This window comes from Talpa occidentalis, unplaced genomic scaffold (assembly GCF_014898055.3).
Source record: "Talpa occidentalis isolate TD23 unplaced genomic scaffold, MPIMG_talOcc4v2.1 talOcc4.3, whole genome shotgun sequence".
NCBI classification, from domain to species: Eukaryota; Metazoa; Chordata; class Mammalia; order Eulipotyphla; family Talpidae; genus Talpa; species Talpa occidentalis.
In genome coordinates this window covers 102,004,141-102,016,978 of record NW_023603184.1, presented here as the reverse complement: position 1 = coordinate 102,016,978, position 12,838 = coordinate 102,004,141, and the positions used below count along the sequence as shown (strand labels likewise).

Genomic DNA, 12,838 nt, shown 5'->3' with positions numbered 1-12,838 from the left:
GATAAAAGGAATAGCTGATGTTTTATGAGCTGATAAATTTAGGGTACTTGTTTATAAATTGGCTATGGTTCTTTAAAATTTCATGCACTGCTCTTAGAAATATACTTTTCATTTCATAGCTTTAAGAGTTTTCTTTTATTAGACAATGAACTTTATCAGTGACATGTGGAAATTTTCAACTTTGAGAGCTCAGGTATTTGCGTAATTGATGTGCAAAAATAACTTTAAATTGCTTTTTGTTAACATTGCAACTTGGAATAAATTTTCATAATTCATATTAATCATATCATATATGTCAGATACATAAATGGTTTAATTCAATTTCTTAGTTGTGATATTCAGTGTGATTCAGAGTGAATTCTGAATATTTAAGTACAGTTAGTGTGGCATTTTCTTTCATCTCCTCAGCAGTATTGAATTTAATAAGTGAATAATTGAGAGACTTTGCTTTATCTGACTGTGGTTAAACAGATCACCACATCCCTTTTACTGCCATTCGCATAGAGCAATTAACTCTGAATCAGCGACTTAAGAAAGTGAAAGGAAAAATTGCTTCTCCAAGAAAAATTGATCATTAATATACCTATTTAGAAGGTGAGTTGGATAAGATGAAAACAGCATATTTCTCTATACTCTGTTCTTTAATATTTGTTGACCTGAATTTGAGATGAGTTAACAGCACGTTGAAACTAAAATTTCACTCGTGGGTAGAAAGTAGTCCAAATCCCCTGTTATCACAGATACTCTTGCAGTAAGGGAATTAAATCATACACTGAAGGTGTTTACTTTGTCTCACAACTAACATAAATTTGAGTTTGATTGAGCTCCCTCTGAGGTATACCAAGCTGTCACACATTACTGAATATTGTGGATTTCCCAGCTTTGACTGGAGATGCTGTTGAAAGAAAGTATAACATTAAAAGGAAAATAAAAAGTTCTGGCCCAGGTAGCCTAAACCCTAGCCCAGCCTATGTGCTGTTTCTGTTTTGTTTCTATCCCACAAACCCATCTGCTCTAAAAGAACTTTTTATGTTTCATTGCTCATTGTAATATCCTGATTATTATGTATAGATTATTTTTTATATAATTCAAAGAATGGGATTTAATTAATTCTTTATTTCTGCTCTGTTTCTATGAAGGTTCATTATGATCAACATTATCTTCACAAATTACTTATACTGATTATAAACAAATCACTAAGGTTTGACTTTCAACTCAATGCTTCATATTGAGAAAGAAGTACAAAATCAGAAAAGCATTATTTTCAGATACTGATTTTGCGTTAGGATGGCAGTGTAATGTATGGTTAAAACTGTGAACTTTTTTAAAAATTTATATATACCTATATATATTATATCATTGTTCATTTTTGTACAATGTATACTTTCTCCTCTCAGGTATAATCCCCATAAAACTCCCACCACCAATTCACCTGTGCACCATCGCTATAGTCCGCTCTTCCCTCTCTTGTTTTGATCCTTCTGCCTCCCCCTCCCTTGTCGAATGTCTCTAATTTATAGTTGCCTGCTTGTTTTTTTAAATTTATTATTATTATTATTTTTCCCTGATCCCTCATTTGGTTTCCTCTATATTCCTCCTATAAATGAAATCATCTGATATTTTTCTTTTTCCTTCTGGCTTATTTTGCTGAGCATAATCCCTTCTAGCTCCATCCATATTGCTGCAAATGGCATGAGTTTATCTTTTATGATTGCTGAATAGTATTCCATTGTATATCTATACCGCATCTTCTTAATCGAGTCATCTATTTTTTGGCATTTGGTTTGTTTCCATCTCAGACCCTAAATACAGATGTCTGTATTGCAGTCCTGTTGCCAGATACAATCCAGCCTTGATGGGAAGGAAGTCTTATGACCAGATGGGTGGAGATCATGGTACAAGGCCGTAAAGATGAAAATGAAAACTACAAGGGCTTTAGGGCCAGGCTCTGTATCAAAGATGAACCTTACCACAGACAAGTGCTGTTCTGAGGGCAAGGCCTTCTTTAAAATTATGAAAAAAATGAGTCCATTTGTTTTAGTTTTAATTAATTTTGGGAATAAATTTAATTAAGCTAAATTTGGATATCCATTCACATAGATTAAAATTCAAATAGAAATTTTCCCTCTAACCCCGGTGCCCAGCTACTCAGTTCCCCTCATTAGAGGCAACCAGTGTTACTAATTATGTGATTGTCTTTCCAACCAAAGTATTTTGTACATATACAAGTAAATAGGTGTATATGCATACAAATGTGTTTTTGCGTATGCATACACAGTATTCTTTTTCTTTTAACAAAAAAATATTGTGTCTGTTCTACACTTTGCTTTTTCGTGTAATTCTAAATCTTGGAAATGATTCTATATAAATAGAAGATCTTTTTCATTATTTGAAGCATTGATGTCATGTGTCTACATTGGGCAAAATTATCTTAACTCAGAAATTAGGCCTAGTGCATGGTAATATCCAAGAAATGTTGAATGAATGAGTGAGGGAGTGAGTAAATTATTTATTTTAGGTACAGTTAGGAAGAAGCAGAAAGCTAAGAATTGTCTGAAGTCCTGACACTGTTGACCTGCCCCTGACCCAGGAACCCAGGAAACTTTAAAGGATGTCTTCACAAAATGTGTATTTCTTTTAAAAAGTCCTCAGAAATTCTCTCTAAGGTGTCATATCGGGAGAGAAGATATCAATAAGAAGAGATGCCTGTGGAGGTTGCAGGAGAGTGAATAAAGCTATGGGATTGCCCCTAGCCTGCAGTAGGCAGAAGCATGGTCCTGGTTCTAATGTGACAGGGCTCCTAGATATGGAAGAGTAGATTCATCTCTCTGTGCTGTCCTTTTTTCAAATGTAAAACAGGGGGAAGGGTTCATTGGGGAAGCAGTGAATTGTTTCAGTATATTGTTCTGGCTTTAGAATTTTATCATTTATAATTCCACAATTTCTTATCTGATGACCAATTTACATTGGCATGCTTGTTAAAACTGCACTTCAGAGGCAAAAAATGAGGTTTCCTTTCCCTATGTCAGTAGAATTTTACAGGTTATTGGTAAAAATGTGATTATTAAGATCCCAAAATTAGACTGCAGAAAATAGCTTGTAGTGATTATAGTCCTCACAAAAATGCATTGGCCAAGCTATTAAGAGGTTTTCAAGGATAAAACTACATATCCTACCCATTGTCATATTTTGAGAATTAATACTCTAGTTTCAATCTTTAAGAGATGAAAAATATCAAATACATAAAATTATAATAAACTTATTCAATAATAAATATAATTGTTATAAATGAAAAATAATATATGTAATATTTAACAGTATTTAATGATTAAATAGATTAAGTTACTAAGATAGTAACTAATAGTAAATATAATTCATAGTAAAATAAATCTTTTTTCCTCTTTATTTTAGTTAAATATGAAAGTGAAGCCAGTAAATACTGGGACACATTTTACAAGATTCATAAGAATAAATTTTTCAAAGATCGTAATTGGTTATTGAGGGAATTTCCTGAAATTCTTCCAACTGATCAAAAAACTAAAGAGAAGGCAAGAGAATTATCATGGGATTATGTTGAAACCAATGCTACAGATTGTTTCTCAAGAATGCTCTGCCATACTATGTCTGGAAAGAAAAGTTCTGGTTCATCAGGTAGTCAAAGCAAACCAGAATCAGACTTTCTCAACCTGGACTCTAAAGAACACAGAAAAGTACCTCTGAAGATGGAATTTCCTGGCAGCAAGGCCACTTTCAGAATCCTAGAGGTACAGTACTGCAGGGGCAAAGAAGGGTTGCAAATAATTTTACTTTTTAATTAGTTGATTTTTTTTAATTAACTTTTATTTTTTTAAAGATTTATTTATGTATGCATCCAAGAATTGGGGTATAGGCCAGAGCTGGTGGAGGGGGGTGGTAAAGAGGATTCCCCAGTGGGGAAAAGGCAGACTGATTGAAATACACTGTTGAGGGGAACAGCTGGTGAGACAGGGGAGGTCTGCTGCGCCATGTGGGTTAGCTCTCTGGCCAGGGATTGAACCTGTGCAGTGGCTGGTGATAGCTTGATAGCACTGTGTCTTTAACCCTTGTGCCACCAGGGAGGCTCATATTTTTTCTTATTTATACATACAAATACGGGGGTGTAGGCCAGAGGTGCGGGAGTGGGTGGGTGACAGGATTCACCAGAGACAGAGTGGGGAGCAGAACAGGCAGATATACTGAAATACACTGCCAAGGGGAGCAACTTGGTGAGGCAGGAGAGGTCTGCTGGATTAGCTCCCTGGCCAGGGATTGAACTCAGGCCGCAGCAGTGATAGTGTGACAGTGCTGAGATTTAACCCCTGTGCCACCAGGGAGGCCCCAATTGATTAATTTTTTTTTACTTATTTACTTCTGGTTAACAAAGTGTGTTTATTGAAAAAGAATGAGCAAAGTACCAGTTAAAAAATAACAATCACTACTTAAAGATGGTGATCAGTAATTAATATTTTGGTACATATTATTTTAAGTATTTTGTGCTTTTATATCAAAGTGACTTCATGTTCACTATGTAATGATCATGCTCCCTTTGCTAATATTTTTGTAAATAATTTTCAGATGCACATTCCATATTCCATTATTAATGATCCATATATTTTTTTAAAGATTTATTTATTTATGCAAGAGGCGTGGGAGGGTGAGAGAATTCACCAGAGACAGAGCAGGGAGCAGAACAGGCAGACGGACTGAAGACACTGCTGAGGGGATCAGTGGGCAAGGCAAGAGAGGTCTGCCACACCATGTGGGTTTCTCCCTGGCAGCCGAGAAACAAACCCCCGCTGCAGAGGCTGCGAAAAGCTTCACAGCGCAGTGCTTAACTCGCTGCGCCACCGGGGAGGCCCAGGATCCATATTTTTTGGGAAAAATCATCAAATATAAATAAGTGTTTGCTATACTTTTGTACATAGAAAATATTTAAGGAACTCATATCTGTAATCAATCAGGCTGTACATTTGTGATTTTAACATTTTTAAAATTTGTATTAATTTCTAACTTGCAGGGATAATTTTAAGTACCAATGAAGTTTTGGTGTTAATTCTATCTCTGTTATCACTTCTTTTTATGTGAAATAGAAATAAGTGAGATATATGGTTTGCTATAATCTGGTGTAGATTTTGGCTGCTTCTTTTTAAATGAACTTCTTTATTATACCAGTAGTATATATTGATTACAGAAAATTTGCTAAAGAGTAATTTAGAGAAATAAAATTATCTACAATGCCACAAACAAGGGATTTAACCACTGTTAAAATTTTACTGATTTTTCTCTTTTGTTTATACTGTTTTATGTAATTGGGTGATACTGTGTGCTTATATTTTGGGATTTTGCTTTGTTTCAGTTTATCATAAGCAGTTTCCCCTATCTTTAAAAGTTTTCTATAAACATTTTCGTGGCTTTAAAATGCTTAACTATGTGCAATGCCATGATTTTACTTAGCTATTTCTATGCTGCTGGGCATTAACATTTTTTCAGGTTTTCTGCAGCAAACATCTCTGGGTACAGACTTTAACGTATTATCTTTTATTAGAGTGGTTTAGATATGCTAGTTCATAATTTATAAAAAGTTTTAATATGTATTGCCAAATTGCTGCCTAAGAAATTATACTTATACCAGTTCATGGTAGTGTGTATCTATTTCATTATATCCTCATTGGTTGAGGTATTCTTTCTTAATTAATGCTTTCTGCTTTGGTATACAAAAATCATACCTTGATTTAATATGTAATTCTTTGATTATTAAATAGGTTACATTGTTCTTCAAGTGGTTTACTTGTACTTCTTTTGTGTTCTATTTCTTTTGCTTATTTATGTTTTTTAAATGAGCTTTGCCCTTTTTCATATTTATTGCAGATTTTTTTTCACAATGTGTTGGTTACTTCTTAATGTCATTTATTTTGGGGTTTGGTGTGTAAAACTTCCAAATGTTTCTATAGTCAAATTTCTCAATATTACTCTTGCGATTTATTTCATTGCTTTTGAGTTTAAAAATTCTCATGTACCCAGAGATCCAATAAATTTCTTCCAAAATTTTTTAATGAAAAACCTGACATTGGTGAGGAAAACTCAATCTTATTTTCATGATATTTCTTTGTTCTTTTGGTTTTAGGTTGGCTGTGGTGCTGGAAATAGTGTTTTTCCAATTCTGAACACTTTGCAGTGAGTTTTAGACTTTTTCTCCTACAAAATTTTACATATGTAAGGATGTTGAGAAATTCTGGAAAATATTTGTTGTATGTATTTACCAGTAGTGTTCTTGTTCCCATGTAAACAATGACTAAAGCAAATTTCAAAAGAAATACCTTATTCTCAGTGTCTAATTTCATGTGAACTAGGAATTACTCTGAATATAGTATTTGTACAACATTGTTTGAAATAATTTTTTAAGCTTTTGTCTTGTGGATGACAGAATGAGAAAAGAGCAAGAGATTTGATCCTGCCACTAAGCTGTGAATTGCTAAACTTTCAGAGATTTATTTGCTTCTCCAAGATACACAGGTGTCATTTTACACACAGTGAATTGAATTTAAAGCTTACACTTTAACCCTCATTTTATTTTGTCATCACACTATGTAAACCTCCATATGTCAGTGATTGTCTCTAGAACTTGAAGTTGTTTGGAGGTAACAGCTACTAACCCTAGGACTCAGAAAGCAGAAGTAGATAATAGGAATAGAGATGTTCTTCTCACCAGCCTTTCCTATTCACCACCTCATCTAAATGGTTTAGTGTCTCCATAATAAAGAGATACACCTTACAAAACTTTTCCAACACCTTTTACCTATAGTTGACCTGTGAAGTACTATTTTTTTAAGTTTACACAATATCTTTCATGTTATTACTTTTCCATTGTAAAATCAACATGAGTATTTTGCATGACATTTCCTTTTGAGGAAATGATGGGGAGAAAATCACCCATTATCCTAACATGGCTCCTGACAGAATTTTGTTCTAATTCCTTTCAACCTTTTCCCTTTGCATTTTTTTTTTAATTTAGTGATGCTATTTTTTTTAACCTTTCATTTGAACATGTAAGAGTGTTTGGAAAGAAGAGTAATATAGTGGATTTCCACATAACTGCCACCTCTGTTCAACATTTATTAATCCAGTCAACATCATGACACCTAATCTTTAAATACTTATAGTGTAGCTCCAAAAAGTTAGGACTTACTCAATAAGTCTATGAGCCTAACATAATAAATAGTAAGTAAGTCCCCAATATCAAGTTACCGGTTAAAGTGACAAGGCAGAAGTGATGCTGATATATTTGCAGTTCTGAATGCCCTTTCTCTTTTTGTATTCATGAATTTTCTTTTCTTTTTTACAATTTCTGAGTCAAATTCTCTTGTTCTTTTATAGCACATAGCAGGTTCCTCCACCCTAGTGGTCTCTGAACTTAAATATAAATCTCCTACCTTGGCAGTTGATTGTGTTAGTTTATGATTCATCTGAAAGTATTATTTAGCATACCATTTCTTTAAATCTTTTCTCTCCAACTACTATGTCTATTCCAATGTATTCCTTGAGAGCATATTTTACCCTAATCTGATTTTCCAGGTACCCTAACAGTGCAATATAGGTAGTAAAAACTCAGTACTTGTTGACAGATTAATATCTCTGCTGCCAAAATTTTTGTTCTAATTCCTTTCAATCTTCTGATTACCATTAGTAGTTGGGTTTTCCCCTTTCCTCTCTCCAAATAATAATAATGGAAAGTTCTTGCCTCCCCACTCTCTGACTTTCCTCTGGACAGTGTCTTTTTTTGCCTTATATCCATATTTTAGAAATCATTGTAGCTCAGATGATTAATGCATCTTTAAAAGGCAGTCAGTAATTAGCCTTCCAAATAGAAGGTTAGACTTCCCGTCCCCCCAAGAAATTATGTTTTATTACTTTCGGAGAGTATAGGACTAATGTTTTGCATTTTCAGAATATTTTATCATAATTAGATCTCTGGAATTGAGAGGCCATATCACTCTCCAAGGATCATTTAATTCTTAAACCCCCTGCCAAGATAGTGCTTGGTGTTGTGGTGGTAGTAGTGATATTTACACCTGTTTGCTGGGAGAATGGCCAAGCCAGTCAGCTGATTTTACAGAAAAGCTCTGGAAAGTCATTGGGTGGTCATAAGACTTCAGTGTGGGCTGCTGATGTAGAGTGAATTCAGTCTCAGAGGTCATGCTGCTGTCCTGGTGGCACACATGGCAAATGGCACATGGTTTTCTTTTGCTGCTAAACTGTTTTGTATCTTATGGGTGTTCAGTAACCACTGCCCAAATGTAGAGTGTACACTTCATAATGAACTAGATGTGCTAGGATTCATTAAAGTGTTTTTAGTTATGTGGAAGCTTTTACCGAGCCATGTTAAATTCTCAAGCTTTTAAGTTTCTGGAAGGCAAAGACAGATCTTCCTTTAATAATGTTGATGATGATGGTAATAACAGCAATAGCAGAAGCATAATAATAATTATAGCCTCAGTACTTATCAGGTGCTTGCTTTGAGTTTAGTACCCCACTAGAAACTTGACCTATATGAATCTAATCATTCACAACCACCTTGGATGACATATTTATCTCTCTTCTAAAGATGAAGAAACAGAGTTAGAGAAATAAAGTAACTATTCCAAGGTAACAACAACTAGTCCTAACAACTAAGTAGTAGAGAAAGAACTGAAGACTTAAGCACTATGGTTTCAGAGCCCTTGCCCTTAACCATCACATCACATAATGTTGTGTGCATCTGAGTGTTTATTAATAATATTGCAAATAGGCATAACTATCAGCAAATTATGGAGTCACAAATAGATAGCTTGACTAGGAAACAATAGACATATATGATGTGGTAAAGCACTGTTTTTATATGGGACAGATGAAGAAAACATAAGTAGTACAAGTTTTAACTTTGACTCAGTTGTGGTTAACTTTGTATAATACTATTCATGGTACTTTAACTTTATTGGACAGATCTTAAATTGGTGCAGCTTCCTAGTGCCACACAATGAATGAGTTACATGTGAACATAGTATTCATCAATGAGTAGCATTTTAAAGTATAATGGATATTTGTGCTTGTATTGCATATTATATAAAAGTTTTCCTTGATTCAGATGCTTCTTGAATAAATTTAGAAGTTCTAATTGTGTCCTCCAAGACATGCATATCCTGTCACATACTACTGTGGGCTATGTGAATCAACTTTGCTTCTCATCCTTGGCTTGTCATTTCCACTTGTAAACCCTAATTCCATTTCCTCTTCTCCTCACTTAGCAATGCATCCCCTCTTCAAAATCCTTAAGATTTATACTCTAGGATGCCTGTCCTTTCCAGAAGACCACTTCTTCTTCTTTTTATTTTTTAATTAAAATAATGTTGGTTTACAACACTGTATATGATTTAGGGGAATAAATGAACACATCCTCAGATATATGTCACTGCACCACACCCACCACCAAAGCACCCATAGTTTTTTACCATAGAGTATTGAGCTTCCTCTTCCCTTTGCCCCCACCCCCAACCTTCTAGAGAGACTTCTATAAAACTTGTATAAAACTGTTCATATCCCCATCTAGACTATAAAACCCATGAGTCAGGCCATTCTTATAATTACTGTTTGATAACATACTGATCTCTTTGTGATAAGGACATGCTACTAAGCAACATGATGCTAGGGTTATTTGATACTAGCGTAAGAGCGAGGACAGAAAGGATATTGGCCCACAAAATTTAAAGTATGTACCAGTATATGAGTAACTGTGGTCCAGCCATTGTTTCTGAATTTCAGAAAAAAGCTAAACAGGAGCTGTGGTTCAGTGGAGAACAATGAAAATTAGTCAAGGTTTTCATATGGATACCCCTTCTCAAAAAAAAAAAAAAAAAAAAAAAAAAAAGATACCTGACATTACCTATTTTATTTATTTGTATTTTTTATTTATTTTGTTTATTTGTAAATAACACAACTGACTCTTAGAGAAGTTAAGTCAAATTCACAGAGTTTATTAGTGGCAAATCCAGGATTTAAACATAGGTCTGTTTTGACTCCATAATCCATACTCTTATTATTTTATTAGGTGATTTCATTTGCTACTTAATTTTCTAATATTTGGCACATACAAAGTTCAATAAGTGTTAGAGTAACTTGAAAAAATAAATAAGAATTGATATATTATTGTTTTTTATTCTTCTTTAGAAGTTGTATTTACATGCTGCTAAGTAATGTGTGTGTGTGTGTGTGTGTGTGTTTGCATCCTATTGGGGCATCAGAGCCTCTGTGAGGAGCCCAGGAGCCAAATAAGTTATACACACACAGGAGGAGGAATGAAGTACCAAAGCACACAAGATCTGAGAAACTTTGGGAAAAGATTGAACTTGGCTAAGCTAAGAGGAGCTACAGGCCATTCTGGCAGAGAAGAAAAAGTGCCTAGGGAGAGGACCAGAGAGAGAATGAGCAATATTGAATGATGGCCTTGGAGATTTCCCGTGTTCAGAGTATAACGTGATAAAGGCAGATACGCCCAAGGAACAGAGACCCCTAAGCCAAAGCAGGAATTTGAAATGTAATTAATATTAAATGTTTGAGACAATGTTGGTTCAGAAGCAACATGAAGACACCCATGCACTACTATAGAGAACAGTATTAAAAAAAAAGGCCAAGCCAAATATCATATAAAATTTTATAAAAGAAATAATTATTAATCACTCCAAACCTCCAGTTTCTTTTCTTCTGTAGTCTGAGCCTTTCTGTACTTTAGGTTTAAATATTTCTTTCATTTTCATAGAGATACTCCAGAGTCCTTTCTTTATTGTTGTGATTTTGCTTCTAGAGCTGTGGAACTAGTCAAGGTATGCCTTATATTTTCTTTAAAGAGAGTCATGTAATTTATTTGCAAAATTATAGTTTATTTGCTGTTGAAGTGATTTTTTGGGAAATGTTTCTGTATCAAATCTTAATCTGTGACCACTTTTAACTGACTTTTATAATTGCTAGAACTCTCATTTTCAACTAATGCCTAAGATACTATCCTAAAACAATATAAGTCATTTCAAATTTAAAATAGAGTTGAGGGACTAGTAAGTACATCTAGAAAAGCAAATAGCTCACACAAGGTGATATTTATGTTTATGTCCTAAAGCCTTACATGGAGCCTAGCACATAGTCAACCCTGATTAATTTAAAATTTGGGAAGAAAAACGTCTGAGAAGGCATGGTTGCAAATATGAAATGTGTTAGTATGTAAGGAAACAGTCATTTAGACTTTTTCTAAAATAGACATTTTCTTTTTCTGAAAAGCTATATAGGAAAAGATAAAAATCACCTAATAATCACTTCCTAGGGTTCTAATGTGAGTCAATGTTAATATTTTGGTATATATGTCCCTAGTATTGTTTTTGTAGGCAAATTTTATGTGTGTGACTGTGTAGTCTAATGAATTTTTAAAACAACTGCTTTGTTGATGTACATACACAGTTCACATACCATAAATCTGACATTTTAAAGTGTACAATTGAGTTGTTTTTAGTTATTTTTACAGAGTTTTGTAACCATCACCTTTATCTAGTGTTGACTGTGTAGTACAGGATATTTATCTTTTCAGCCTGTGGAGGCATGGAACAAACAGAGGGAGAGGGCTGAGGGACCATCCGAGAACCTCTGAAATAACATGCTGCTTACTGACTCAAATCTTGTCTTAACTCCACTTTCATAATTAAAGAGAGATTGGAAAGAATATTTGCTATCAACTCTAAAATTTAGACTTAATTTTTATGGCATCTTAAAACAAACTAACAGAATAGAATTAGAAATAAAGTACATTTAGATTTACAGAGTAAAGGCAATTGGGAGAAGTAAAATGTGTGATCTTTTTATTTTAAGAAAAATACAAGAAGTTTGCTAACTACTTTTTTTTCTTTTTATTCCTTTATCATGACAGTCACACTCATCCTACCGAGCAGCCCAGTGCTGTGCCTTCATTCACGACATTTGTGATGATGGCTCACCCTACCCTTTTCCAGATGGGATCCTGGATGTCATTCTCCTTGTCTTTGTGCTCTCTTCTATTCATCCTGACAGGTAAATGAAGATGAAAGGGCAAAGCAAACGTGTAAAGCTCCTTTATCAGTAGTGGTTTTCAGAACTATCAAAGCAAAATGACAATTCTTGAATTTATTACTTAGTGAACTACATTATGTATAATATGCAGTCTTTTAAATGCAGTTTTTCCTTTCTTCAGACTTTTAGAAAGAAACTGGTCAAACTACTTCATTAGTGAGCTTTCTGTCACTGTCAGAATGAAGTGAGCATATTCTAGCAAGACACATACCTATTAAAAGTGACAGTGCTTCAAGGAAATTACAAATTCAGAACAGCCTAATAGACTCACAAGAGGAAATTGTTCTTGGTGATCAGAAACAAACATCCTTGATTTAGCATTTACTGAATGTTCCTGAAAAAGTGGACTGTATCTGTTTGGCTTCACACAGGTCTATTGGCAGGCTTTTAAAAATTTATTTGAAGAAAGCCTACTAGTGGAAGTGGGGATTGGAGGGGGGATTAAAAAAAATTAAGGAATTCAGAGTTTTCAAGATTTGCCAGATTAACCTTGGACCTTTGTAGTCTAAGGGGTCCTAGTGATATCATTTAGATATTTATGATTTAAATTTTTATGTTAACACAATGTTTTGAACCAATACACATAACTTTTCTTTGGAGAGGAAACAATGAGATACTACCAACAATTAAAATAATTGTTTTTTTTAAGATTTTGCCACCTCATATGTATTTAGGTATATATAACAAGTGTCAAGAGTTG

The 12,838-nt window shown here is 34.1% G+C and overlaps 1 protein-coding gene across 11 annotated transcripts in view; it reads left to right on the top strand.

The window, feature by feature from the left end:
* Window positions 1-12,838, top strand: part of METTL8 (methyltransferase 8, methylcytidine) — a 213,352-nt gene that overhangs the window by 188,168 nt on the left and 12,346 nt on the right. For all 11 annotated transcript variants that reach the window (XM_054699853.1, XM_054699854.1, XM_054699852.1 and 8 more), the window contains 4 exons: window positions 3,412-3,764; window positions 6,143-6,192; window positions 10,808-10,871; window positions 11,960-12,099. In XM_054699853.1, coding sequence (XP_054555828.1) covers window positions 3,412-3,764; window positions 6,143-6,192; window positions 10,808-10,871; window positions 11,960-12,099 — 607 coding nt within the window. The remainder of the gene's footprint in view (window positions 1-3,411; window positions 3,765-6,142; window positions 6,193-10,807; window positions 10,872-11,959; window positions 12,100-12,838) is intronic.